Raw genomic sequence first — 25,373 nt, 5'->3', positions numbered from 1 at the left:
GCGCTACATCAAGACAACCATATTTCCACTAACCGGAGGTGATATTCTAACTTTGTGCGGATCTCCTGCCCCATGGTCCCCATTGCATTCACCAAACAGTCCGAATCCAAATAGACAGGCTCATCGGCCGGATCCTTCTGTGTTTCGCCACCTATCCCATTGAGTATCCGCCCAAGTCTCCGAAGTCGGCCCTTGAGCAATTCATAAATACACAGGTTTGGGATCTCGCCGTTTTCGCCGCTTAGACCCGAGTCGCCGACCTGCGGCATACTTTTGGTTGGTTGCTCGTATGGCGGTGATGCGCTGCCGGGAGCAGCTCCGCGGAGGAGAACCTTGCCTAAGCTATCGACGACCCAGTCGATGACGGGGCATAGCACCATCATGAAGTGAGATGAACGCGGCTTACAATCCTGGCAGTGTCGGATAGTTTCTTCAGTCTGGTGTATGGAGCTCTCAATGTCGAGAAGTATGCCGAGCGGCACTTGTGAGTCCATCTCACTTGAAAGTTGCGTGTGGTGGTACACTGACTCCTGCAATTGGCAGACGAGAGAGAAGCAGTTGCATTCCTTGGTCATTGTGGAATGAGATGTGTGCTCAGGGACGCTCATTGGAATAGATAGTTGCTGATGTGTCTCGCTCCCTTGGCTCACATCAGGTGTTGATACTGGGCTTAACTTTGTTTGTTCGGTTCTTGGGGTGTGATTTGGATACGACATTCCAAGTTCCGGTAGTGAGTCCGGCGTTGAGATGCCCATGTACTGGTGCATTGACTGAGAAGGTGATGATTGTTCCATTGAGAAGCATGATGAAGTGAACGTGGGGCTAGGCATTTCCAGAGCGAGGAGGTCTTCCATGGGAAAGTTTATGTCGTAAAGGGGGCTGTTGATGTCGATACTGTAAGGTAGCAACCAGTCAAGATCTTGAGGTGCAGGTAAGCATCCCGGACGGTTGTTCCAGTCAGATGGCACGCCGTCAAAATAGTCGAGAAGCTTCGCCTCCATGTTTTCGCCAGTTGACGGGGTCGAAGTTCTGCTGTCAGAAAAATCGGTTACCGACGTGTCTGCCATGCAGTCGATGCTGCCGATACGACTGCTGATGCTGCTGCTGCTAATGCTGCCGAAAGAAGCATCACTCGGGCTGGGCGTGCACGGCAGAAAGTCCATTCTGTTGTGGTCTGCTGGGTGTTCCCACATTGGGGCGACGGCGTTATGTCTTTTATTTGGAACTTTGGGTGGCCGGCCAGCTTTCCGTACCCGGCTGTAGACGCAATCTCGCCCACGGCGGAGACAGCGATGACATGCCGGCTTTGACTGATCGCATTTCAGCTTTGATCGAGTACAGAAATCACAAGAGTTTCGTAGCCTCCGGGTGTTGACGTTGATACGATGCGCCGAGTTTGGGGCTGTGTCCATGTTTGTCATGATTGCGTTGATATGGAGTGGTGTTTGTCCGAAATGCCAAGTCAATGTGAGTTGAGTCTTCAAGAGTTCAGCTGGGTAAGTCAGACCGGTAAACGTAGAGCCAAGACAATTGGTGGCGGGGCTACTAGTTTTTGAGTACGGCGGGACAGGTGTCAATTAGTTCTCGGGTCGACTCAGGTCAGTACACTAGCGCGTCTCCTCCTTGTGCCTACGGAAACTTTAACGGTCTTTCAAACAGGATTAGAGTTGATAAACGCGACTAGAATGCCAGGTAGCTCTCAGTGGTGGGTAAACGTCCCGGCTGCCCGGCATGGAGCGCAACCCTGCTGATATAGGGTAAGGCTGTGGGTCACATTGGTGGGCAAGAGACAACTGCTAGTTGGAAAGTCTGAAAACGTGATTCAGATAAGAGGATTCAGGGCGTAGTAGCAATAGGAGCAGCTGGAGCCTAGGCCGGCGTCTCGAGGGATGTATGAGAGTATGTGACAGTGTGTGAGCCTCGGTGCGTGTAAACAAACCGAAAGACCGGGAAACCTGGATAGGTACCTTTGGTACGAGCTATCCACGATTAGGGTAGGCAGGCTAGAAGCAGGGCCATCTGTGGGGTGGTGGTGGTGTGCAGGACGGCCGCCAACGATCGACGGCCTGCTTCTGGTGTCGAGCAGAAATTCGAGGTAATGGGCCCAGGTGGAAGAACATTCGTGTGTTCCACGGTAACCTTCTGAACCGTAGGTAGTCTACATCGTATCGTCCAGTGTTCCTCCACGGGCCAGAGCAGTACGCGCGGCCGAGTCATTTCCGTCTCCCTAGGGCTGAGAAAGCTGTGTAGATGTCCATGAGGGCCAGAGGGACTTTTGCGGTTGCCGATTTGCATGGTACCGAGGTCTTGGTTCGCCGACACTTGTGACAAGGAGAACACTGAGAGGATTGTACACATAGTTCTTCCTGCTAGAGATGATGGATGCGATAAGGTTTGTGGGGGGGTATGTGGTAGCTGACGCCGGCAGGCAGAGTTATGCTAGTTTGTCGCCGGGGATCCAAACCGCTCGATGTCGCGAATACCATGAACCTTCCGCGCGGAAGTTTTATCCACAAAAAGTCGCCTAGCAGTGGTAGACTGTGACTTGCTCGGGAATCTTCTGCCCATGGCTTCTCTGCATCGTTTCACGGCACTGGCGGGGCAGAGAATGCTCGATGTGCTTTTGCCAAGATGGTCCGAGCTGTCCCCGATAAAGTTGGGAGAGTTGGCCTGCATGCAGGTATCTTACTGGAAATGACGGGCAGAATACGTGGCAGATGATTGTTCGGCGCTCACACATAAAGATCCTGCTTCACACAACTACAATTCAACTCTTTAGTCTTCGTTTCCGCGCGGGAACTGTTGCAAACACTTGCCTACGACGACGTCTGAACTCAGAGAGTCTCACAGAACCCAAATATCTCTCAGTGTGAGTGCGCAAGTGGATCCAATGCGAGCCGATACCGAGCCGATTGCTGCTGCCGGCCGGAGTCTGCAGGAAACCCGGTACGACGGAACTTTAAGTGGTCCTCAATATTTCCTAATCGGGTCTACGTTCGAAGTCGTCCGTACCTCAGCCGCCAGCCTTAGATGGCCTCAAATGTGATCGGGTCCCCTCCCGTCGGGCTGCATTGGACGAAGCCCGAGCAAGCGTATACAAAGGTTGCCCATCTTCACATTGCGAATCACTTGGCAACAGTTGCTCAAAAGTGAAAATTCATCAGGCAAGTCATCCGAAATGATGGTGGCAAACCCAGATCTCGTCTCTCTTTCATAGTGAGCCAATCAATTCCCAGTAGCACCATCGTGGAGGGAGATCTCATACACTTAGGTCGCGGCACTGCATGCGAACGGTTGCCGCTACGGCAGAGAAAGGAGTGGTTGACACTTATGCAGGAATCAGTCAAGCGTCACGGCTTGCACTTATCGTAAAAGCGTCAATGACGCATCGATTATGTGTGCAAAGTAATCAACGCCGACTTTGGGAACCGATCAAAACACCTCACACACGCTACGGTAGCTTGAACATTCACACAACTTCACGAGAAAAAAGACCAACACTTGAAGTCCACGAAGCTTCCGTGCGGGCTGTTGTTTGGATGCAATGCTAATTGCCCACGGGCCGTAGTTGGGCGTGATGGGAAGAGCTTCTGCTCTCGACACTTGCCTTGTTTGGACTATTATGGTTGCACAGATATGTTGATCGTCATGGTCTGTGGGCTGATATCTTGAGCCCCATCGATGTATCCCATTGAATCATGAACGATGTTTTACTCTCGTGGTAGATTATTTGAGATGAAGTAGGAAGCGTATGGAATCTAGACTGTACACATGAGAGTCAGGCAAGCACACACATCGTGTAAATTGCTCGTTTAATTCGCGTCTAGTCATTCTAGAAGCCGTACAGAAGACCAATGTCGAGCGATGTCTGAACTTAGTACACACGCAGGGCATAGAGTTTTCTTACTTAAGCAGAACAGCCCGGAGTAATTCTCGCTGTTTAAGCCCTACGGCGAGTCAGACTTTCGAAACCCTTTACTCTTCGACGGCCCCAAAACATAGGATGGCACACTTTTGAGCAGAACATCTACCTATACTGCCGATGGCGAGTTGTGCGACAACAATAACAACCACTTGCAAGTTGGCCCCCCAACGCCCAAAGTTTGAACTTTGCCCGTGTTCGTCTCTTGCTGCAGACCCGAAACCGTGGATTGCCATGTGCAGCACTGCGCATTTTTTCTCCCCTTTCAGATAGTAAGGCGATTCTCATGATGTACACCACGCCCCATGCCCAACGGAATCTTCGACTGGCCAGCCACACAATGCACTTCGTAACTTTCCGACCTTTCTCTCAGGGAGCCATCTGGTTGGTGGAGACTTCCGGTGTTCTACCTACAATCTGTTCCCCATGGCACCGGATGCACCAACCATCCGTCCCCGGAAAGCGACTTGGCCACCATCTCGGCTCGGAGTATTCCAGGCGGCGTACGCGTGGTTATGGGTTTCTCCGCCGTCGCCCGCTCACCCCTCATCTCGGCACGGACCTTCAGAAGTATGTCTTCAGGTCCTGCGTAGGCGGGCGCCAAAGATAGCGCCCGCTTACAATATTCACTCTCCTCCGCTACGGCAGATGAATTGAGAATAGATAGCCGACTATCTTTACACGGACATGATGACTATGCATGTAGGGTACGGCCACTCCAACGAGTACGATTGGTGGCATTGTAAAACCCCTATAATCTCAGCGTACTTCATTCAGCACCGGCTAAGGTTTGGAAGTGGAAAGCAACGCGATGGATATGTATTCTCCCCCACCCCCGGATTGCCTCGAACGATTACCTTGAAGCGGACAAGTAATGGCAGAAATCGGACGCCAAGAACCTGCACGCAATTCTGTTAATTTCAAGGCCACAGGCGGATTTCGTCCCTTATGGCGAAGCTCTCTATCCAAGACATGATTAGACACTAAAAGGACTGGTTAACGATGCTTTGGATGTAGGCGAACGCAGTTCGAACGCATTCTAACTTGAGTACTATGCTTTATTCCGCAGAGTGGCCAATGTTGTGTACAATCCCTAGCATTTCTAGGCCTTGAAGCATAGCCTATACGGATACTTACCGGCGCCTTTGGAAGCCATACTCTCTGAACCATGGTGGCGCGTGCCATTTCTTCATACGTCACCTTTTAACCGCCGCTAAATAAGACCTGGTAATGTAGAGAGCCATACGACAGCCGCCATGATCTCATTGCCAAACAGAGCCGCGGCTCATGGTTGGCACTGCTTTACCCTTGTTGGGGGCCGGGCGTTGCCCGATCCCAACTCATCGGCACTTCTCCAAACCTACGACGTATGGCGTCAAATTGACTGAAATTCTCGTTGAAGAGATATTAGATGTTACAAGAGCAAGTCACCGTGAGAGTCGGGCATTCACCCAACCCCGGAACTTAATCGAGATTTGAAGTTCGTCGCGATCTCACTTGGCCCCGGGGATGACAGGTGGATACCGGGAAGCTTAATGGAGTTCCCGATGTCGTGATGAGGGACTATGCGTAATTGTCTACTTAGGTAATGAGACGGTGAGGTGCAAGGGTTGGCATGCGCGTTGACATTGCTCTGCAACACATCTTCGCAATAAGATCGCTGTGACTGGTTCTAGCACAAAAAAGAGGGTTTGGGTTGACACTTAAACGGAAGGTGTGTTGCTCTTAGCCCGTAGTACAGGTAGCGTTGCCCGCTTTCGTTGCTAATTTTTAGCAACGATTGCCTCAGTTGGACGCCTGTCTTTGCTTCGACGGCGTCTCGTTTGGATTCATAGGAATGAACATCTATAAGACAGAAATGATGCTTTTAGGGCATAATACTTAAAACCTTAATGTCAGGTAACCATATACAGCAGACAAGGGTATGTCAGAGCTGTTATTGAGTCATTCCCACTCATGTATCTTGCTCGAGGACTAGACAAGACTTCCAAATCGTGGTGTTCTTACGGGAGTTGAACAGGAACCGGAAATTGATTGAACAGTAATTGTCTTAGCTAAAAGCTACGTTATTTTGAATGCTACGGGTTGTAGTTTCAATGAACGACACCTTGATTATTTTCTCACTTACCTTAGCCATCGCCTGCAAACTTCAGTGAGCAAGAGATTGGTAACCAATGGGCGACTAGGCCTGCTTTTTAAGCCTTCTAGAACTATGCAGATACAATTCATTGATCTCCAGCGGAGAAAAAAAGCCAGACATATCTCTCATTTCCATCTATGTGCCTGTGCTGACACGAAGTCATGTCTTGACCCCTGCGTGAATGGACGTAGCGATCAAATGGAAAGAGCCGTGCCACATCCCGTAGATCTCCCCGCATTCTCCACGCTGTCCCGCGCAGCGGTTTCCCGCCACTAGCGGGTTTGCTTTGACGGGACTGGCGGACATTGTTTCTTGCCCACTCGTTCCTGGCGGGATTCGGAATTGAAAATGGTTTACATAACACTGCTCCTGGAACCATTTTTCTTCCCTTGGATGATGGAAATAGGATATTCTGCTCATGCATTTGTCAGAGAGCTTCTTTGTGAATAGCATCCAGCTTTGCGAATCGACATGAGGTCCCGCTGGAACTCAAAGGTCTCTTCACTAAGGGTTCTGCACGCAGCACCATCCGAAAATAACAACTTTCGACCTGCAAACAATAAACAAAAGACCAAAACTCGCTTCGAGGACCCATATTCGATCAAAACTTTTCGTTTCAAATCGGCGACACATGACTTGATCGCTGTTGTCGGCTGAAATTTGAGCTATCGATGCAGATTTTGGAGTTCAAACGGCGGCCGCAGTACACATGTTCACCAAGAGGCTTGCGACAATCATGTGTGTGGCAGGGGAACTGAACCAAAAAGAGACTGGCTGAGTTTTGGTACCATTCTATGACAGAGTGTGGAACGAAACAAAGAAGCAAAGAACTATGCTCAAGAACGGGGAGAGTTCTGAGGCCCGAAAATATTCGTACGTGCAGAAAGTCCGTCAGTCGTTTACGACGAGGTATCAAGGAAGGAAACAAACGAATGCAGGTCAACATTGATAAGTGCCGGCGATGGTGTAGTTTGGTTGGATAATTCCCTTCAGCATGAAGTTGAAAGTTATCCATGAGCACAACCTAATGTTCTTGGCTTCAGGAACAGTTGGGAAATTGTTGAGCAGAGGAGTAAGATGAAGACTGAGGCAAATTCCTTTCGCCAGGTTAGTTGAACTTTCTGTTGGTATCTCGAAGATTGGTTGACTGATGTGTGCAGTAGTCAGGTCAGCCCCGAAATCAGCGATCTATCCGACCAACCTTGTTTATCAATACACGATTCGGGAAACGGACGACGGGATGGCATAGGAACGATTTCAGGCCTCAATCCTTTTATCCACCAATATTCTTTCACCGACAGAGTTTGGAATTGCGTTGTGAGAGGCAGTGGCACGGAGCCACCAGACTTGGAACCATGAGCGCTTTCACATGGAACGTCTACCCAGAGAAACGCAGATCGAGCGCGTGGCTATATGCAAAGGAACAGGACACATTTAGCGATAGGGTTATCGGCCGGAGGATGCTTCCAGACATCCGTCGCTTTCAAAGGAGTCAGGCAAACACGGCGGCTTCCCAGGGGCTTCTTCGCGTGGCAAGTAGGTTGCGGGAGCTCCCGTCTGGGGAAGACTCAGAAGGAAATCGGCCCTTCGGAAACGACGGAGACTTCCCATCCAGTGTCTTTACCCCAAATAAGGCGAGCCATCGAAACACTCCGCCAAAAATGGATCCTCTTCGCGTCGAGATTCAGCTGGCTACTGCACACAAACTCCCGATAAAGTGTTGGCAGGCAGGAACGATCGGCGGACATTTCGGACAACCAGGATAACCAGGATAATTTCAGGGCTCGGAGCAAACACCCTACTACCGAGATGAAGGCAGGCTTTGAAAAAGGCCCCCTCATTTCGACTATGCCGCTGTGGACTAAGGTTGCGAGCGGGGTTGATTGGACGAGAAACACGACCAAGTTTGGAAGTGTTGCACTCACTGAGACCGTTTCCATCAACATCAACCAACGAACCACGGGTCCTCGAGCCGGAGAGTTATGCAGGCGCGGTATTGGAGGCATGGAGAGAGTCACATTGAACCGAATTGTTCCCCTTTCAGGTTCAGGAGAATGGGGAAATTGAAGAGCAAGAACGAAACCAGGAGACCTCCAAGAGGTGGCCAGAAAACCATCGGCTCGTCGCTCCGCAATCCCACGAACGGTCCACTACCAGGCTAGCTCAACTGGGTTAGTCTTGGGATTAGGAAGGCCCAGACGGACGTTTGTGATGCGGAGAAGCCCCATATATGCGGGGCTATCATCCTAGCCGAACCACTGAGGGTCTGGGAAATCATTGTGGGAAAGCGGGGAAGGTGGGCCTTCCCGGCCCAGTCGCTGCAGCTGTGGCTCGGGGGAAGGAGACGCTTGGAAGGAAGCAGGTGGCAGGTGACTTGCCGTTTTTTGATTTGATCGCCTCATGCCGAACTTCGACGTTCCTTTTTGCGCAGCTTCCTGTCAGATCAGGCGAGAGAACGACACCGTCGGACGATAGAGCTCGCGACAGGGCACTGGACATCAAATATCGACTGCGGTCCACGTAGAGTTCGGGTTCTACAGACGGAGAGCCGACACCTCAGATCCAGCCATGAGATATTCAACAGCGTGCTCGGCGTGTCGGTAAGTCAGTCTGCGAATCTCTGCCCTTTGACCCTGGCCGGCGTCTCCCCTGACCCCTTCGTTCATCAACTTCGAGGCGCATCAGTGGCATCACTACTGACAGCATAACAGCGCACGGCGGAGGAAATGCGAGGTTCCTATCGGTGGCGGGCAGTGCACTTACTGTGCGGCCCAGAACATTGCCTGCTCGAGGGCTGGTACCATAATTCAGCCCAAGGCGGCTCCCATCAGCCCCATATCCATCACAACACCAAAGACGCCGACAGTCACCGAGATCATCCTTTCCAGCCCGCCAGGCATCACTCCTTCAGCTGCTGTTGCAGACAAGGCGCTCTGCTTCGAGCTTGTGGAGTTGTACTTCAAGTACATCCACGATCAGCTTCACTCCCTCTTCCACAGGCCCAGCTTTATGCTGGATCTACACGAGGGAACCGCCCCTCTGGTACTTGTCTACGGAATGATGGCATTGTCGGCGCGATTTTCGTCGAATTCCATATTCAACGGGATATCACCTATGTCGCGAGGCGAGCTTTTTGCCAATGAGGGAAATCTACTACTCAACTTGCGCGACGTTTCACTTACCACGGCACAAGCATGCGTGTTGCTGGGCGCGTACTCCATCGTAGAGGGCGAAGCTGGAGCAGAAACCATCTTCTATTCGGCGGCTTGCAGGATAGCCAACTATCTCGATCTACCCAACCTGCCAACCCCAGATCCGCTCCAGAGAGAGATCCACATCAGAGGTAGAAAATCCGCCTTATGAAGTATGCCACGGTATTGATACTGACCGTTTAAAGTGTATTGGTCTCTTTGTATGATCGACGTGTGGTCATCCACTGGTGTCAATCTACCACGCCTCATGGACCGTCGAATGGATGTCCCGTTGCCCATGAACGAGTCAACTTTTCTCAACATGACCCGGGCAAACAACAACCACTTTGACTTCATTCTCTCACCAAATCGTGAAGACTCACTGATCGCACAAATGATCAAGCTGAACAGCATTCTGATGAGGGTCAATGACGCCATCAAGAGTCTCACATCTGACGTTGACGTGACCAATATCGACGAGACTGTGTCTCAACTGTCGCAAGAGCTGGAAGCTTGGGAGGTGGCCCTACCCCATAATCTTCGCGATACCCCAAGTAACCTCCATGCCTTCGCCTCTCAAGGCCTTGGGCGGATCTTCATTGCCGTGCACACTGGCCACTATCACTACAGTCAACTACTGTACTACCAGTACCTAGATGAAGTTCAGCGCTTCCCTACTTCACCAACAGCACAGATGTTCGCGCGCAAATGCAAGGAGAACGCTATCTCCATGTCACGTATCATCGATCTCGCAAACACAACACCTGGCTGTGACGCCAAATTCAACATGCTCGGACACATCATTGTCATCACATCTTCAATCTTTATCCACACTCTGCTGTTCGAGACAGACGAAGCTGAGATTGCAAATGCCCGTGCTACGCTAGAGCGTCATTTCAATACCCTCGTCGCTTTGCGGGCGTACTGGCCAGCACTGGAGGTGTGCTTCGCACGGCTCAAGACGTTCCATGAGCTATGTCGCAAGAGTATGAACACCAGCTATCGCATGGATCGGTGGATGTTACGGTTTTTGACTGAGTTTGCGCGACCAATAGACGAGAAGGAGCGTGACGAGGATGGCCACATGGACTTAGATCGCTGGAGTGTGGGTAACATCGGCATCAGTCCCGAGAACTGGGCATAGCAGTGCAAGGGCTCGGACGCATAAGCTTCAAAGCACGTCCTTATCGGCTGGGCATCCGAGAGCATGTCGAAACGAAGCAAATGCAGCAACAGATTCAGAAAGTCCACCTCCACGTCGCAGTGGTTGAGCGGCAATGCGTTGTAACAACCTACCAGCATGTTGACGATGAAAGACACTGATTAGTTATGCCTGCTCGGCTGGGGTACGAGCCGAAGTTACATCGTCAGAGACGTCGATCTCGCAGAGAGCGGGTACAGAAACGGTCTGAACCGAAGCCAATCCGGCCCTTCCTAATGCCAACAACAATAGCCCAGTCTAGCCAGATGTATGGTTAAGGGAGCGGGAGGGCCCGAATTGTGCCTCGATCCTAATCAATCGAAAGATACCCAATCACAAGATTGATTAAACGACGAGTCAAGCGGTCCAAAAGGAGGTGGGCAGGGTCTTGTGATGATCCAATATGCAAGGTTTAACGGAAAGTAATGTGGGATGATTTGTGTCATCCAAAGGGTGAATAACATGCTATCAAACTTTGATGTTTTCTCGGAAGAACATGCCGTGGGGTACACAATGGGGTGTGCACGTGGGATCGAACATTTCTACAGTTCTACAATGGTAAACAGATCGCCGAGGACCGAGAAACTTTGGGTTAGCTGCAAAGATGTATGATTTGATCCCAAAAATGTCTACTTCCATGCGAGCAGTACTTGGCACGCCCTCGACACGGATACCAACTCGAGCTGCCGAGTCGAGGGCTACCGGTGGGCATCTTAATCCACCCTCATTCTCAACTTTTTACTGCTATCCTTTCACTTGACTTCCTCTGGTGCATGCTGCCTATCACCAGCATCCTCCTCATCAACGACCTTGGCCGCGTTGATCTGTACCTCGGATCTCGGATAATCTCCAAAGTGCCTCACCGGCACGCCGTCGTGAAACATGCGATCAATCTCCTCCAGACTCCTCCCCTTACACTCTGGTACACAGAAAAAGACAAACAACGCCGAGCAGACGGCGATGCTGCCAAATATGAAGCCGACTTTGCTCTGTAGCGCGGCGTAGGGTGCGTTGAGGAGATAGGGCAGGGTGAAGTTAACGAGGAAGTTCATGAAGATGTTGACGAGAGAGGAGACGCGCTGAGAACGGTCGCGGAGGCGGAGTGCTGGGACTTCGGTTACCACTACGTAGGTTAGGGGACCCCATCCTAGACCGAAGCCGGCGCCGACTGTGGGGAGGGTTAGTAGACTGTGAATGTACTCATCGTCGGTTTTGGATTTGAATCATTCTTACATAGAAGGAGCATGCCGACCATGCCTGACTTATTGGCGTTGGGTACAGGCCTTGGTACGCCGAGGCCGGCCATCGTGTATAGTGCAACTGTCTGAACCGCAGCACCAACAAGTAGAATTTTGCTTGCAAAGGGTGTTAGTATCACATCAAGCATCAGTGAAGAGTAAGCTCTCCTACCGTCGCCCAACCCGATCCGTCAAGAACAAACACGTAATAATCAACCCCGTCGTCAGCGCCGACGACCCCAGCGTGACATCGAACGGGTTTAAAGTGCCAAGCGACTTTACCCAGACGGCACCGTACTGCGATGCGAACGCCTGGCCCGTTGCCTGCTGGAAGAAGGACATGCCGACGGCGATGGCGGTGCGTTTGCGGTTCACGCCCTGGAAGAGCTCCTTTGTACGGCCTTGCTCGGGTTCATCAAGGAGGGATTGTTGGATCTTTGCGAACTCGTTGGAAATGTCGTTCTCGGACATGGTTCCTTCGCGGAGGAGGTGGTGGGCTTTTCTGGCTTCTTCGACGCGGTCTCGGAGGAGGAGCCAGCGGGGAGACTAATGAAGGAGTTAGGAGGTTAAGATAGCCAAGATGAAGGATGGGAAGCTTCGGGTAAGTCTACCTCTGGAATGAACCAGATTAAAGCTAGTACAATTGATGGGATAACGTAGAAGAGGCCGAAGGGGATTCTATAGGCTCGACTGTCTTGGAAGCTCGATGTTCCTCGGCAGATGGAGTTTATGACAAGGCCACCAAGCTATACTCTGGGGATCAGCAACTGCTAAACGGAATAGGGGGTCGTGTCATGGAGGTGTGCGTACGCCAATGGAGAGTTGGTATGTTCCAACGACCATTCCTCGAACTGGAGCGGGGACGATTTCTGACTGATATACGGGAACCACAGCCAGTTCGAATCCAACGTAGACATCTGGAACCTGTCAATGAGTGGTCCGCAGCTAGGGTTACGTTTCCTCATACAGTTCAGGATTCTGCCTACAAGAATTTGTTCCTTCGTCGTGGATGTGACCACGACCGTGGCACTAATCAGGGCGTATAAGCTCATAACGATCATAGTCGTGCGACGACCGAAGCGTGCACTAGTCAGACTTCCAATCACAAGGCCTGAGATACCATGTTAGTGGCCATCATCATCCACTTGCCCTCGAGCACCCGAGCTGTAAGTCTCCAGGGTATCAACGTACCGGCAGCAAAGCCAATGTAATTCAGACTATTCAGCAACGACAAGAAGTATGTCGGAATCTTCCACTGCCTTGTCGCGTCGTAGTACTCGCCAAACTGCCTTTCAAAGGCGTCCATGGCCTGTGTCGAGGTGAAGGCCTGATTGTCGAAGCCATAGTTGAACTGCGACACGGCAATGAGGAACACGGAGGCAAAGAGCCTCTTGTTGAAGTGCTGTGTCACCGATTTGATGCCCATGATAGATGATGATTATCGAATGAGCTCGAATTGATCCAGGGATTCGACGTCGTTCATCGTAGTTTCGAAGTCGGGGTGGGAGAGAGTTGAGTTATATGGCGGTTACATTTTCGAGCCTTTGCTGCACTAACAAGCATCTGTGGTATGTCGCCATGTCACGACGCTAACAGTAAACCGAAGCCAGGGACGTGGGATTCGTGATTAGTGCTTCGTGGTGGAGACTTTGGAAGCATAGAAAGTCTGGAGAAAGCGAGTTGCAAACTGCTTGCAGGTGGTTCGTGACAACGGATCTCGGCGGATGCGGTGTTGGTAGGGGTCAGATGTTCCGCGAGGTGGTGCGAGCGAGATCCGGCGAGATGCGGTGGAGACCCACTCGTTCTTCTATACATCATCTTGGCCCCGTCTTGCGTGCTTGGGCTGGCCAGCTTGAGGCTAGCTCAGTAAGTAGGTCTTAACTTCTGAATTTCGGGAAAGTGTGATTGTTCCGGCTGCAATTCTCCGTCGTTGGATATGTCGTATGGCATCTACTGTGCAGGTCTAATCCGGAAAGTACAATTGTCTTCAAGTTACAACTTAGGTTGCTATTCTCATGCCTGCGCTTTCTCAGACGTTGGCGGGATCCGGATCCATGTATCCCGACAAAAACCAACTCAGCTCACCACTCATGTCGAACTGCGAAGGGGCTACAAAGTAATCTGGTGCCAGCTGGTTTTCTGCAAAACCGGACCATGTAAGCGGCCAATCCAGACTGGAGCCAATGTCATTGAGACCAGCCGCACTGGCTAGAGAGGCCGGGTAGATGTCGACAGAGTCCGTCATCGGCATGTCCGTCGTTTCTGAAGTCTGGAGGATCGAAGGCGTTTGAGGAGGGTCGGAGTGCTGTAGCGCGACTTCGTCCGCAGTCTTGGCGTTGCTGTCGAAGCTCTGAGATAACGGATGATATCTGCTCAGCAAGTTGTTCCGCTGGACTTCGCTGCTGACTGGCGCGAGCTCCTGTGCCTCTGCGTCGTTTTGTCTTCTGTTTTTATCGGCTTCGACCATCTTTTCGACGTCTTGCTGTAGTACCGCGATGATGGGCACGATCTTGGCCATGTCGTCCAGCAAGGTGATGTTGCTCTGGCACAGAGCCTCCACTGCCTCGTCATTGAGCTCCGCCGTCTCGCCGGTGATCGGGTCGATAAGGCCATCATACAGCTTGCACCGTCGCGCCGTGAGGAGAGTTTTGGTACACTGATGGACCATGCTACCGTACCCCAGACGGAGGGGGATACGCGTCTGCTTTGACTGCAGGGCACCCTTGGCTCGAAGGTTTTGGAGATGCTCCCACAGTCTCGCTTGACGTAGAGCGTGGGATACCGCAAGTGCGCGCCACTCCGAGACAAAGTCTGGCGGGGCGCTCGCGAGGAATTTCGGCGATGCGCTCTCTCTGTACGCAGCTGGGAGTGCGACGCGGAAGAGGTCGCAGGCGCACTGGAGGTACCACGAGTTGAGAGTGAGGTAAGATGAGAACTCTGATGTGGTTGAATGGGAGAACATGTTGAGCTCACTCAGTTGTAGGTGTTTTGGTGTATTTTTGAGGAAGAATCGTAAACGGTCACGTAGGTCTTTCATGGTTGTGACTGCTTTGGAGACCGCTGCTGGAGAGTGGTCTGAGTGACTATCTATGACGATTCTCTTTGTTAACCTGTGGGCGTCAGTAAAAACTTTGCCATTGAAGAAAGGAAGGTTTCCAAATGCCTACCGCAGTATCTCACAGCGAAGCGGCAATAGCATGATCAAGTAGGCATTAGGCCCAGCTTCATGAGATGCAAGTGCCTCCACACCGTCACTTAGCCTGCCAGTTGGCTTCATCAGCCCATGACAGAAAGCATGCTCCGAGTTCGGTAACGAAGTCCTCATCCACCGATCTGGCAACGAGGTGAACTCATCCAGACCCGCCGAGAGCATCTTATCCATACTCCACACATGCCACACCAGTCGCCGCTCACACTCACGCTTGATGAGCGCGGCGGTGGTATCATTCTCAGCGGCTGGTCTCTCGTCGTTGAGTTGGAATGAGACTGCTAACCTCGCGGCCATGCTGATGAGCAGCCACATCTTGCCGAACTGCCTGTAGGCGAAGTTTTGAAACATGGAGAGGATTAGAAGCTGGATGTTGAGCACCTTGAAGACATTGAGGTTGCCGAAAATGTAGGCGTCTACTTCTTTAGCCCACTGGACGGATAGGACTCGCGACTCGCGCGAGCGGGAGACGAACATTGCTGCAGTCGCGCATATCGATGTGCAAAGGATGGGCGGTAGCTTTCCGGCATAAAATTCTTCCATTACGGATGGCCGGTGAAAGAAATCATGGCCTATTGGATAGACGTGGTCAAAGTACGCCTCGAGATGCTGACGGATCACGTCTGTACTGAGGAGAGCGTGATCTAGGGCAGTATTCAGAGATACCCTGCCGACGCCGTACCGTTGGTTCAGTGTAGACTCTGCCTCATAGGAGGCGCTCTGGCTGAGAGTGCTGCTTGATTCTGGAGAAGCAGACTGTTGCTGTTGTCCGCTGACATGTCTGCTCTTACGCCTTGATGCCGATGATGGATATACACATGATAGGTTCCTCCGATTGCAATGGAAGCATTGCGGGCGATGACCGGAGCACTTCGCCTTTTGAACACGGCACTCCGTACATGCGGCCGCGATGCGCCGACGTTTGGTCCCGGCTTCCGTCAGCGCGTCTGTCGGGGCTGAAAGTCCTTGTGGATTCGGGACTTCTGGTGACAGGTAGATTTCCGAGTAGTTGAATGTACAGTCAAGTCTTAGTCGACGACAGTTCTCACATGGTTCAGGACCCCCAGTGCATTTGACCTGACCATTGTCAGTATGCTTGCCCATCATGTGCAGAGGCGGGAACGGGGGGGGGGGGCCACAATGCGGATGCTTCAATTACCTTTCGGCGCTTACATGTCAAGCACCGGGGTCTAGGTACCGGTGCCCGCTCAGGTTCGGCGACCGGACTGGGGCTCGGCATCGTGTCTCGGTCTCCTCCGTCTGACAGGGCGTAGGTTTGAAGAGGAACTCCTCAACCGCCGCGGGGCTCTTGCATCAAAACTTCATTGTTGAGACTCAACGGCGGACCGGGATGCGGAACCCGGAAGAGACCGAGGATAATATGCCCCGGAAACCCCAGTTTTCCCACCGAAGTACACTGACGTGCTCAGCATGCGGGGTCGCTCTAAGCCTGTTTGAACGCAACACAGCCCACAACGTATGGGATTCAGCGAATCCGAGGGCGCGAGGGGGCCCGAAGGGGCAGAGCACATCATTGCATTGAAGGATTGCGGAAGAGTTGCTCGACGCAATTGGACAGTTATTCTAAGCACTGGTGTGAGAGATGGTAATGTCTAAGAATGCCGTGCGATTGTCCTCTGTAGTCAGGTAGGTTTACAACATTGAACACTCTTTTGCTACATGCAGCGTGTTTTCCCACGCTGTGTTCGATTTCAAGTTGGTTGGTAGGTGGCATGGAAGGATCATGGTCAGCATTCTCCGAGTCATTCGCTCGCGTTTGAGTCGTGGAAAGGCTAACATTGACCGAGTGCGGGTATAACTCATTGCCTGCATTTGCTCTCTGATAATGACATCTCCTCAGAAAAGTTTGTAGCAGAAAACAACAAAGCCAAGCTGGTCATGGCGTCGCCTCGAAAAACTAACACAGGATGAAGCATCCTTGCATCGACCTCATCTCAAAACCGGAAGACCCATTATCTGGTTTGAATCTCGAGCCTAACTACTGCGATAGATCTCACTCCACGATCTCCTTTGGACAGTCGTTTCCCCCATGATACCACAGAATGAAGACTCAAGCTATGAAGATATATTTGTCTTGGTAGAAACTTGAGTTGAGATCAAAGTAGGAACGAATAGTATCAAGACTTGTGAGTTATCACACTGACCGGCACTCTGGCAGGCCACCAGGCGGGAAGGAGCAACTGATTGAAAATTGAGAGATTCTATTATTACCTCGCTACTTCTTCAGATCACAAATTCTACACGACGACCCGGTTTTACTGAGGCCGGGTCTAGAGACTCGAAAGAGAGTTTGAATGTATTGTGCTCAAGGGTCAAATCAAGTGATGCCAGCTGGTCTGGTAACTAGGGAAGGAAGTTTCACATGAGACCAAGTTCCAGATCACCTACAAGTGATTGTGATTTCGCTTTTTCTCTCATTCTTCAAGTTGACTGAATTGCCAAGGCTCCGTGCCGGAAGCGGACTGGGTCTGTGTCGGAGCCGACCCGAAGCCTCCGGGTGGAGCTTGCTTCGGGGCATGCCAATTTTGTCGTCCCCATCCCACCAATACCACCAATTTTTCACATTCGAAATTTAATCTGTGCCATCCTCGGTCTTTCCATCAACCAGCCAAATTCAGACTTGTCTGCCCGGCTAGCTCAATCGGTAGAGCGTGAGACTCTTAATCTCAAGGTTGTGGGTTCGACCCGTAAGCATATTCAAACCATCGTACTACACGATACCGACAAATAACTGACTCCCACCAGCCACGTCGGGCTCAATTCCCGTCAGCGATTGACGTTTATCTTTTTGCATATTTCGCACCTTGTGATATCAACTTCTGTATCGGAGATTCGCTACGGAAGCATTCTCTATGATTTTGACTGCTTCTTTGAGGAGGTGTATAGATGCAGAGAGGTAGGCGCTTTGGTCTCTAACCTCTTGTATTAATATAGCTACCTCAAGCTCTGGGACGTCGATGTCCTGCAATGTCTCAATATTGCCATCTTACCAAGTTCTTGTAGAGTATCATATAGACACCGTTGAACTCCCTCGCGTAGCGGCCAAGGTGCGCTTCGGGAGATGACGATCAATTGGGGCAGTCTGGCTTTTTATCGAGCGCTGGGCACATCACGTACTGTAAGCCAGCCTGCCATTTCTCCAGTAAACAAATTTTTGGCTTTGAGGCCACAGTGGGGCTTGGCGCCCACGATGAGGAAATAACAAGATAATTGCATTCCGGCTTCAAACGTGGTTTGAGGGACATGTTGCTAGCTGATATGTACGTTCATCATCCGGAGGCGGAGGATGTGACATGGTTCTGCTGCAACGCTACCTGGTCGAGTTGTGATATTCGAGATTTCGTCGACAGTACAATGGAAGAACTCTACAACAAAAGCGAGAAACACACGTAGCGACTTTGGTAGGGGGCGGTCGAGGAGACCCCCTAATTATCTCAGATGAGCGGCTCAGGATGGCAAGAACAAGTACACAAAGTTCTTCACGCGTATGCGTGCCTTGTAATACCCACGGGAAGTTTATGATGTAATATTGTTACATGCAATAGGAGCAGTGCACTCGAACAGAGAGAAATTAGCATACGAAACAGTTGGCCGTACTCCAACTTTCCAGGGCGACATCTTACAATCCTATGCTCAACCCTTAACCCGTGCTTCAAAATCCTGTCCGAACTCAAGACTCTTCTTAGCGTAACCTCTCCACGGCAGAAATTTATCTAAAATGACTCTGTGGAGTTCCTCGTCAGCGTTGGCGCACGCATCGTCAATCACCGTTGTTGCAAATTCGGCATCCGTCGCTGCGGCCGTCGTTCTCAGTCCGCAACCCGAACTCCTTAGTCCCGTGATCACAAGAGACTTGATCTCCTTATCTCTCAGATGTTCCAGTAAGCTAGGAGATTTGAGTGCCGAGATGTGCCCGGGAATACGGTAGAAGGCGAGCTCAGAGTCTGCATCAGCGCACAATTCAAAAGGCTCGGGACAGTTCGAAGTCTTGAGAATTTCCAAGAGACCTTGACAGCTCTCTACGCCTTTGCAAGCGGGAAGGGTGTGCCGTGGGTGTGCCATGGGTGTCGATGAGGTAGTGCATGACGGCGATGCCTTGCAGCTTGGCCCATTTGCGGAATTGGATTGCGATGTCTAGGGCAGCGCCAGCGCCTGAACCAGCGCGACTCTCGACAAAGAGAGAGTACCAATCGAGGAGAAGAAGGGCAGTCTCTGAAGGCCCATAGGCGTTTGGAGAAGAAGGGTTAACGGTGGTAATTGGCATGGTAAGTTCGAAATGGGTCGTTTTGTATTCAATACGACACATGTTCTGCATAGGTCTTATTTGTTGGAAGAATGAGATACTTCGATTTTGTATCTGTAGGAGACCTAGCCCGTCTCTTGAGGCTTTAGCTGAGTTTACGGGCCGATGGTTAACCAGGCTCTGGTGCCCTTCATCTCATTGCGCCGCTGGGTCCGAGCACATCTCGAGGATATCCTTGACCTGCTGGGCATGAAGAAGTGGAATTGCATTGGCATGGCAGAAACCATCAGCGAGACTGTTGCGCGCCAAGATCTCCCACTGTTTCCTGCTCACTCCTACCGACTCGAGACTCTTAGGCATATTGAGCTCGTCAAAGATGGCCCGGAGCATATCGCCTGCGTCGACTTCGCCCTGAGCCAGCCCGTGCTTGTTCAATACTTGAGCGACTTCGGGCTCCGACCACAGCTTATCCACTATGATTGTTTGGCGCTGCGAATTGACCGATGCGTTGTACTTCATGACCGATGGAAGAAGAATACAGGACGTCTGGCCGTGACCAACACCCAGTGGCCCAAGGTTATGGCCGATACCATGTGAAGCGCCACATGGTACATGCACCGCCAGACCCGTCATCGCTTTGTTGCAGCCCAGTTGACCATCAAGCCGTGCGGCCATGTCATTCGGCTCCTTGACATGTCGAAGCAGCGACTTTGTCAATAGACCAAGCCCCTCCAAGCATGCCTCATCCGACTCGGGTTTTGGACGGGAGGAGCATATGTTCTCAACGCAGTGGTCGATGGCCCTGACTCCAGTGCTGCGCCAGACCCAGTCAGGCGTCGAACGGCACAGCTCTGGGTCTAGAATGACAAGTTTGGCAAACATACCAGGATGAGTAAATTGGACTTTCATATGGTTCGCAGGATTCGTGCAGCCGGCAAACTTGGAGTATTCTGCGCCTGACAACGTCGTTGGTATGAAGACCAGTGGGATCGTCGGCGCGTTCCCCAAAGAGGCACCCTCACCTCGAGCAATGGCTCCAAGGTCGGGTTTCAAATAAGAGGCTTCGAGGCGAACGAGATCCTCCACGCTTTCAATGCCATTAGCTAAGGCATAGGTAAGCATTTTGGCCCCATCTGCTAAGCTGCCACCACCGAGGGTGACGATACAATCGGCTGCCGTCTTCCTGATATCTTGTAAGATTGGGATCAAGGCATCGTATGGCGTGTGTGCTGGCATTCCCATCCATGTCCCTGCATGATGATCCTGAAGAGAAGCTTCCAGCTTTTCGAGACTGTCCGAATGGGAAGCTAACCCTTTGGACGCCAAGATATAGATATGTCGGCAACCGAAAGTGCCGGTTATGTGCTTTACGCTAGCTCTCTCGAATGGTAAGCCGTAAGAGACCACTAGAGATTATCTGTTTAGTTATACTGTTCTTCTACGATCTTGCAACGGATTGTGAAAATACTTGTTGGGGGGCGTTCCATGGCGGGGATAGCTGGGAACGCCGGTCGAAAGACCTCATCATTAGATTTGACACTCATTCTGAGTAATTTGATGCGCGAGCGTGTCTTTGGTCGAAAGCCTGCAGTTTCAGTTCAAAAGAAATAGCAGGTCATGCCTCCTGAACTTATACCAGCCGTCTAAGCTGCTTGATTATTGTATCAATACTTCTCGACGTGTTCGGCACCGATTCGGTACCGAAACAGGATCGGCTTGTAGGTACTGATTTCTGTAAATGGATCGACAAAAAGGTTAATTGGGCTGAGGTGCGCCAGGCATCCACGCAGACCTTAGCTTGAGGCTAAGACGTAATGTCGTTCGTACCTGTATTTGGCTGGCGTTTTTATTGGTTGCGAAAGGGCACAAGTGGAAGGCGTATCTGAAAAACGTAACTTGAACACACTGTTGGGCATCCGTGTTTTCATCGAAACGACACTTATTGACCCTTTATTGCTCTCTCTACTTGACTCAAGGCATCATCCGAAAGCTCACGGATGCGTAGTATCTCTCGACTTGTTTCCCATCAAACTCTCGATGACCAATGACAGATATGAGACCCTTGGCAGCGGCTGAAGCGTTGTTTACGACTCTCTGGCTGATCAAGTCACAATGGGACTAGTGGATTTAGGGACCAGCAGCCTTTCCTCCGCCCGTACCTACTTTCCCCGTGGAGAATGGCTCGATCTAGTTTTGATCTCCTACGCTTTATTACTACAGTTTGTTTCTTGCCATTCCTACGCTGAGCGAGTTCGGCCTTTGTTGGATAAATTTACTGAGTATGGCACTGTGAGAGCTTGTGGACTCTACCATCGATGGTAAAAGCGGTAATGTACGATAGTCACGATGTAGGGTGGCGATCAAGTCCTCAATCAACTCAATACCGTCAATTTTGTGGAAGTTACAGTCACGTGCATCAATTCTATCAATTCAATTTCCACCTCGCTTTGATTGCTTCAATTTACTTGGATGCCCTTAACGATGATCACTGGTTGAAACTGTCGGTACTGGCGTCTCAACTGTCGTCACGCCCAATGGACCCCACTACACACTACAACACACCCAGCGCTTCACCGATCAACTTGAAAGTTTTGCCAGACCATTGAATATTCCCTCGAGATTCAGCGTCTTCAACTCAACGCCATAAATTCAATCTGGGGATGTAGTGGTTCAAATCCACAAGCCAAACGCTGAGTAAGTCAACTCAACGCCAGGCGAAGTCGGAATTGATGCAACTGAATTGATCGCCAACATGTGTTACGATGCGACGAGATGACCTTGGGAACTATCTAACTGGGCAATGAATGTGGGGTATCGCAGAGTAGATGATGTTTGGGCCCAAGAATGTACCATGGGGAGCTGGTGAATTGATAGTTGACGACAAAGATACCCACGAGATGCCAAGGTCTATTTGTTGAAAGAATGAAGCAATTCAAAAGATAAAGGTGGATTTCTCGCCATTCTGGGAGTGGGCGATCGAGAGGGAAGCAAAAGTTTGGATCTACACACCACCACGCATACCAAAGGCAGCAAGGTAACGAGCTTTCCAGCCAGCAGCAAAGCTTATAACTACTGAACGAGACGATCGGATGACCTAGAGAGCTTTCATGACCAGCTTTAGACTACGTTCATTCTCGCGTGATACCTCGCATCCCGGTCATATGTCAGGGCAGGCGTGGACGTCGGTGGTCCTGAGATGCTCTGTTGATTGAAGGCAAAGGTTCCATGAAGCTATTCGTGTCACTTGGGGTCGTAATCAAGTGTCAAATGCCTAGCCGTCACCAACAATTCTCAACCCGTATTCCCAAGGCGGAGGCCGGTGGCTGACAGCCAAAGTCTTTAACTGCCACCATCGTCATGACCCACGAGAACTGTTGTCCAATAAAGCCGATATCATTGACTAGGGCTTATGAAGAAACATCTGGACTTCTCCTCCTAGCTTTGGAAATCACTAAGGCCTAGATTCTCTGCGTATTTGCCTACGGCTGAAAGGCGCCGGGCTGTGGGCAACACTGGCGTGGTATGTTGGTCGCCAGCTGAACCCTGTGGCACTTGGATGCATACAAGGCGGATTCAACTGGTTTGACCTTGGCGAACTCATCATTGTGCATTGTCTCGGCGTCGCAGAGAAGTCCGCCGCTTGTTGCAGCAAACTTGGCATCTGTTAGCTCAGCAACCCGTAGCATCGTGCATCGAGGTAGTCTTTATGTTAGAATGTTCGCTAGGCTGGCAGATAAAAAGATGGGCTTTCAGCGTAGCTGAGCTCTCTATGGATAAGCCTGTCAGATCTTGGTACTAAGGAATGCTTGTCTGACTCAGGATCTCATCATGGACTTCAATGGAGGTTGTTTTTGGTAGGTGTTAGGTATTGTGGGATTGCTCCGTTCTGGCCCATCGCAGCGGACAAAATGGCAGCAAAGGACCTACCATTCTTTGTCGGCTCACCCTAAGCAGAAGCGACCCAGGAAATGCTGAGATCAAAGCAGCGACTACTCAGCATCGTGGGCGAGAAAGGAAACAAAGAGTGCCAGGATTCGAGTGGCATATAGCTTGATTCGAAATGCAGTGTACCCGAAGTTTTAATACGCCACAAAACACCGAATTACTGCCATAGCAGTCATAGATACTGTAAGTACCTACACGACACCGGCGGTAGCCAATCTCCAGATTTTGGATCATGCAGCGTTCAAGGTGAATGAAGTTGAGATGGGCACATCCAGTTGTAATCACTTGATATCGGCAAAGCCCTTGTTATGTCGGAAATCTTCAATGCTTATGGGGGCATCGACTGGAATCCTGACTCCTTATCACGACGGTCGAACCTGAATTTGGCTATGGTCATTCCATTATCACCCTCGTGGACTTACAATCGCCAGAATATCCGTTACTAGCATGTCACTCGGTTTCCCCTCCACAACCCAGTGACACCGAAGTCGGAGCTCACGCACGAATTTGAAGATGGCAAAGGCCCCGGAAATGATCTATCAAACTGCCGATTCTGGCGGTAGCGCAAATGTGGTCAGCACGACTTCCCCAGTTCTGCGTTGCTCAATCATCAGGCTCTCCCCACGCCTACATACGTCAGACCGCTGAATGTAGAGCGGCAGCATGGGGGATCGCGCTTCAGATGCTCCGTTATGGTAGTCGGAGCTTGTTTGTCACAAGTTGCAGAAGACTGGCTCTTCTGATTTACTATCGGACTATTGACCATGCAGGCTTATCAGTGATCCATCTGCCAACATCCCAGTGCGGGAAGTGGGAAGTGGGGGCCGCTCTAAGGAGGACCCTGGTCTCTTCGCACGGAAGTTTGTCGTCTTCAACGGTTTGATGGTAACTTTGTGTTCGCTCAGACTTCCTTGATGAATGCAAAGCTAAGCTTATCGATAGACAGGGCTTCACTCCAACCATCTGTTTAGTCGATCTGCACCTCATCGCGACTGGAGCGTTCATCCTCAATTCGGGAAAAGTATCCTGTCTTGCCTGCCGGAGGTGATCCCGACACTGCCACGAGAGATAAGCTCGCAACACCAGTGGAATATGACTGCTGAAGGCTCCTCTCGACGATTTTCTATCCTTCCCTAAACAAGTGTTGAAGAACGACTTTTCGAGGCCGCCCAAAGCCTTGATAAGGCAATGCGATCCAACACCCGGTAACAAGTCTTGAGTGTAAATCCGGCGAGGTCGAAATTTGAGATTCTTAACTCCCCCGCACGATACTCACAGACGTCGGGTCAACCCCACCTCGAATGCATCCCTGAACCTCCCTTAGAGCTAGGAACCCCTTGCCCTTGACTCCGCATAACTAGACTTCGAGATAAGAAACCTCCATTCAATAACACTACCGCCATGATGGCAACTTCGATTATCGATATGATATCCAGTCCACAATTATTGTCCTATCAGTACAATCTCGGATTCGACTGACAAACTTGGACTGGCGTTATCGAGAGCTTTACCCCAGCTCCATAGCTACGGGCCCGACGCCGTTGGCCCGAGTCAACCGAACACACCGACCTACATCGATCCGCCATCCGAACGTTGGAGCAATCGCCAAGACACCAAAGACGGGAGAAAGCAAATAATATCACGCCTTTGTGTTACATACAGCCCCACGGGATGAACGGCATACAGTCTTATCCGTAGGCCGCGGCCCGCGATATCATCGGGCCCTTGCCCTAGCTCGTTCGCAAACCGTCACGACATGGGCGCCACGTTCTGCAGCTCTCGATTGATTATCTCTCGGCGCTCGCTTATGCAGGTCAATCACGGCGTGATAGGTCACTTTCAATACCGCCCAGAAGCCATCGCGGCAACGATAGGTACGCAGCAGCTACCCTGTCTCGAGAAGGCGAACCCCTCTAGAGCCTTCCAATCCTCTGGGACCGAGCTGTTCGAACGAGGTTGCCTCGCTCCTCACTTCCTTTCGCATATTTAGTGGCGCATTCACATACCGAGACCGGTTTAGCTTGCGTGCTGCAGATTATCACAATGTTGATGTCAGTTAATGTTCTAATGGACAACTTGGAGATTGCTCATCAATACAACGCTATCACCGGTGTCGGGGTAATACCAGGTTGAGGATGGCTAAGTCAAGTTACTCAGGTGCAACATCACCAAAAACCTAAGGTTCCACAAGATCTTGAGCTATCTTTCGGCTTTCCATAAAACCTGCTGAGATCCGCCATTGTCGTTACAATGGATCTGCGAAA

At 51.0% G+C, this 25,373-nt stretch overlaps 8 protein-coding genes across 8 annotated transcripts; 2 read left to right on the top strand and 6 right to left on the bottom strand.

The window, feature by feature from the left end:
* Positions 1–8: 8 nt before the first annotated feature.
* Positions 9–1,163, bottom strand: CTAM01_01108 (uncharacterized protein; the record flags this gene model as incomplete). Its single annotated transcript, XM_060517151.1, has 1 exon — positions 9–1,163. The coding sequence occupies one exon, from the start codon at positions 1,161–1,163 to the stop codon at positions 9–11; it is 1,155 nt and encodes a 384-aa protein (XP_060388613.1).
* Positions 1,164–1,215: 52 nt separating this feature from the next.
* Positions 1,216–1,320, bottom strand: CTAM01_01107 (uncharacterized protein; the record flags this gene model as incomplete). The annotated part of the gene is made up of 1 exon (XM_060517150.1): positions 1,216–1,320. One exon carries the CDS (start codon positions 1,318–1,320, stop codon positions 1,216–1,218), a length of 105 nt encoding a protein of 34 aa, XP_060388612.1.
* A 7,310-nt stretch (positions 1,321–8,630) lies between these two features.
* On the top strand, positions 8,631–10,397 carry CTAM01_01106 (fungal specific transcription factor; the record flags this gene model as incomplete). The annotated part of the gene is made up of 3 exons (XM_060517149.1): positions 8,631–8,662; positions 8,774–9,405; positions 9,460–10,397. The coding sequence occupies 3 exons, from the start codon at positions 8,631–8,633 to the stop codon at positions 10,395–10,397; spliced, it is 1,602 nt and encodes a 533-aa protein (XP_060388611.1).
* Positions 10,398–11,206: 809 nt separating this feature from the next.
* CTAM01_01105 (sugar transporter) lies at positions 11,207–13,118 on the bottom strand (the record flags this gene model as incomplete). Its single annotated transcript, XM_060517148.1, has 7 exons — positions 11,207–11,622; positions 11,688–11,809; positions 11,865–12,238; positions 12,304–12,438; positions 12,503–12,609; positions 12,660–12,803; positions 12,884–13,118. The coding sequence occupies 7 exons, from the start codon at positions 13,116–13,118 to the stop codon at positions 11,207–11,209; spliced, it is 1,533 nt and encodes a 510-aa protein (XP_060388610.1).
* Positions 13,119–13,721: 603 nt separating this feature from the next.
* Positions 13,722–15,750, bottom strand: CTAM01_01104 (uncharacterized protein; the record flags this gene model as incomplete). The annotated part of the gene is made up of 3 exons (XM_060517147.1): positions 13,722–14,802; positions 14,860–15,633; positions 15,692–15,750. 3 exons carry the CDS (start codon positions 15,748–15,750, stop codon positions 13,722–13,724), a joined length of 1,914 nt encoding a protein of 637 aa, XP_060388609.1.
* Positions 15,751–18,554: 2,804 nt separating this feature from the next.
* CTAM01_01103 (uncharacterized protein) lies at positions 18,555–19,185 on the bottom strand (the record flags this gene model as incomplete). The annotated part of the gene is made up of 2 exons (XM_060517146.1): positions 18,555–18,865; positions 18,945–19,185. The coding sequence occupies 2 exons, from the start codon at positions 19,183–19,185 to the stop codon at positions 18,555–18,557; spliced, it is 552 nt and encodes a 183-aa protein (XP_060388608.1).
* A 174-nt stretch (positions 19,186–19,359) lies between these two features.
* On the bottom strand, positions 19,360–20,708 carry CTAM01_01102 (alcohol dehydrogenase; the record flags this gene model as incomplete). The annotated part of the gene is made up of 2 exons (XM_060517145.1): positions 19,360–20,455; positions 20,596–20,708. 2 exons carry the CDS (start codon positions 20,706–20,708, stop codon positions 19,360–19,362), a joined length of 1,209 nt encoding a protein of 402 aa, XP_060388607.1.
* A 568-nt stretch (positions 20,709–21,276) lies between these two features.
* CTAM01_01101 (uncharacterized protein) lies at positions 21,277–21,486 on the top strand (the record flags this gene model as incomplete). The annotated part of the gene is made up of 1 exon (XM_060517144.1): positions 21,277–21,486. The coding sequence occupies one exon, from the start codon at positions 21,277–21,279 to the stop codon at positions 21,484–21,486; it is 210 nt and encodes a 69-aa protein (XP_060388606.1).
* Between the last annotated feature and the right edge of the window lie 3,887 nt (positions 21,487–25,373).

This window comes from Colletotrichum tamarilloi (assembly GCF_030869305.1).
Source record: "Colletotrichum tamarilloi strain Tom-12 chromosome Unknown Scaffold_2.1, whole genome shotgun sequence".
In the NCBI taxonomy this organism is placed as follows: domain Eukaryota; kingdom Fungi; phylum Ascomycota; class Sordariomycetes; order Glomerellales; family Glomerellaceae; genus Colletotrichum; species Colletotrichum tamarilloi.
The sequence above is the reverse complement of the archived record's forward strand: the minus strand, read 5'-3'. Positions and strand labels throughout refer to the sequence as shown.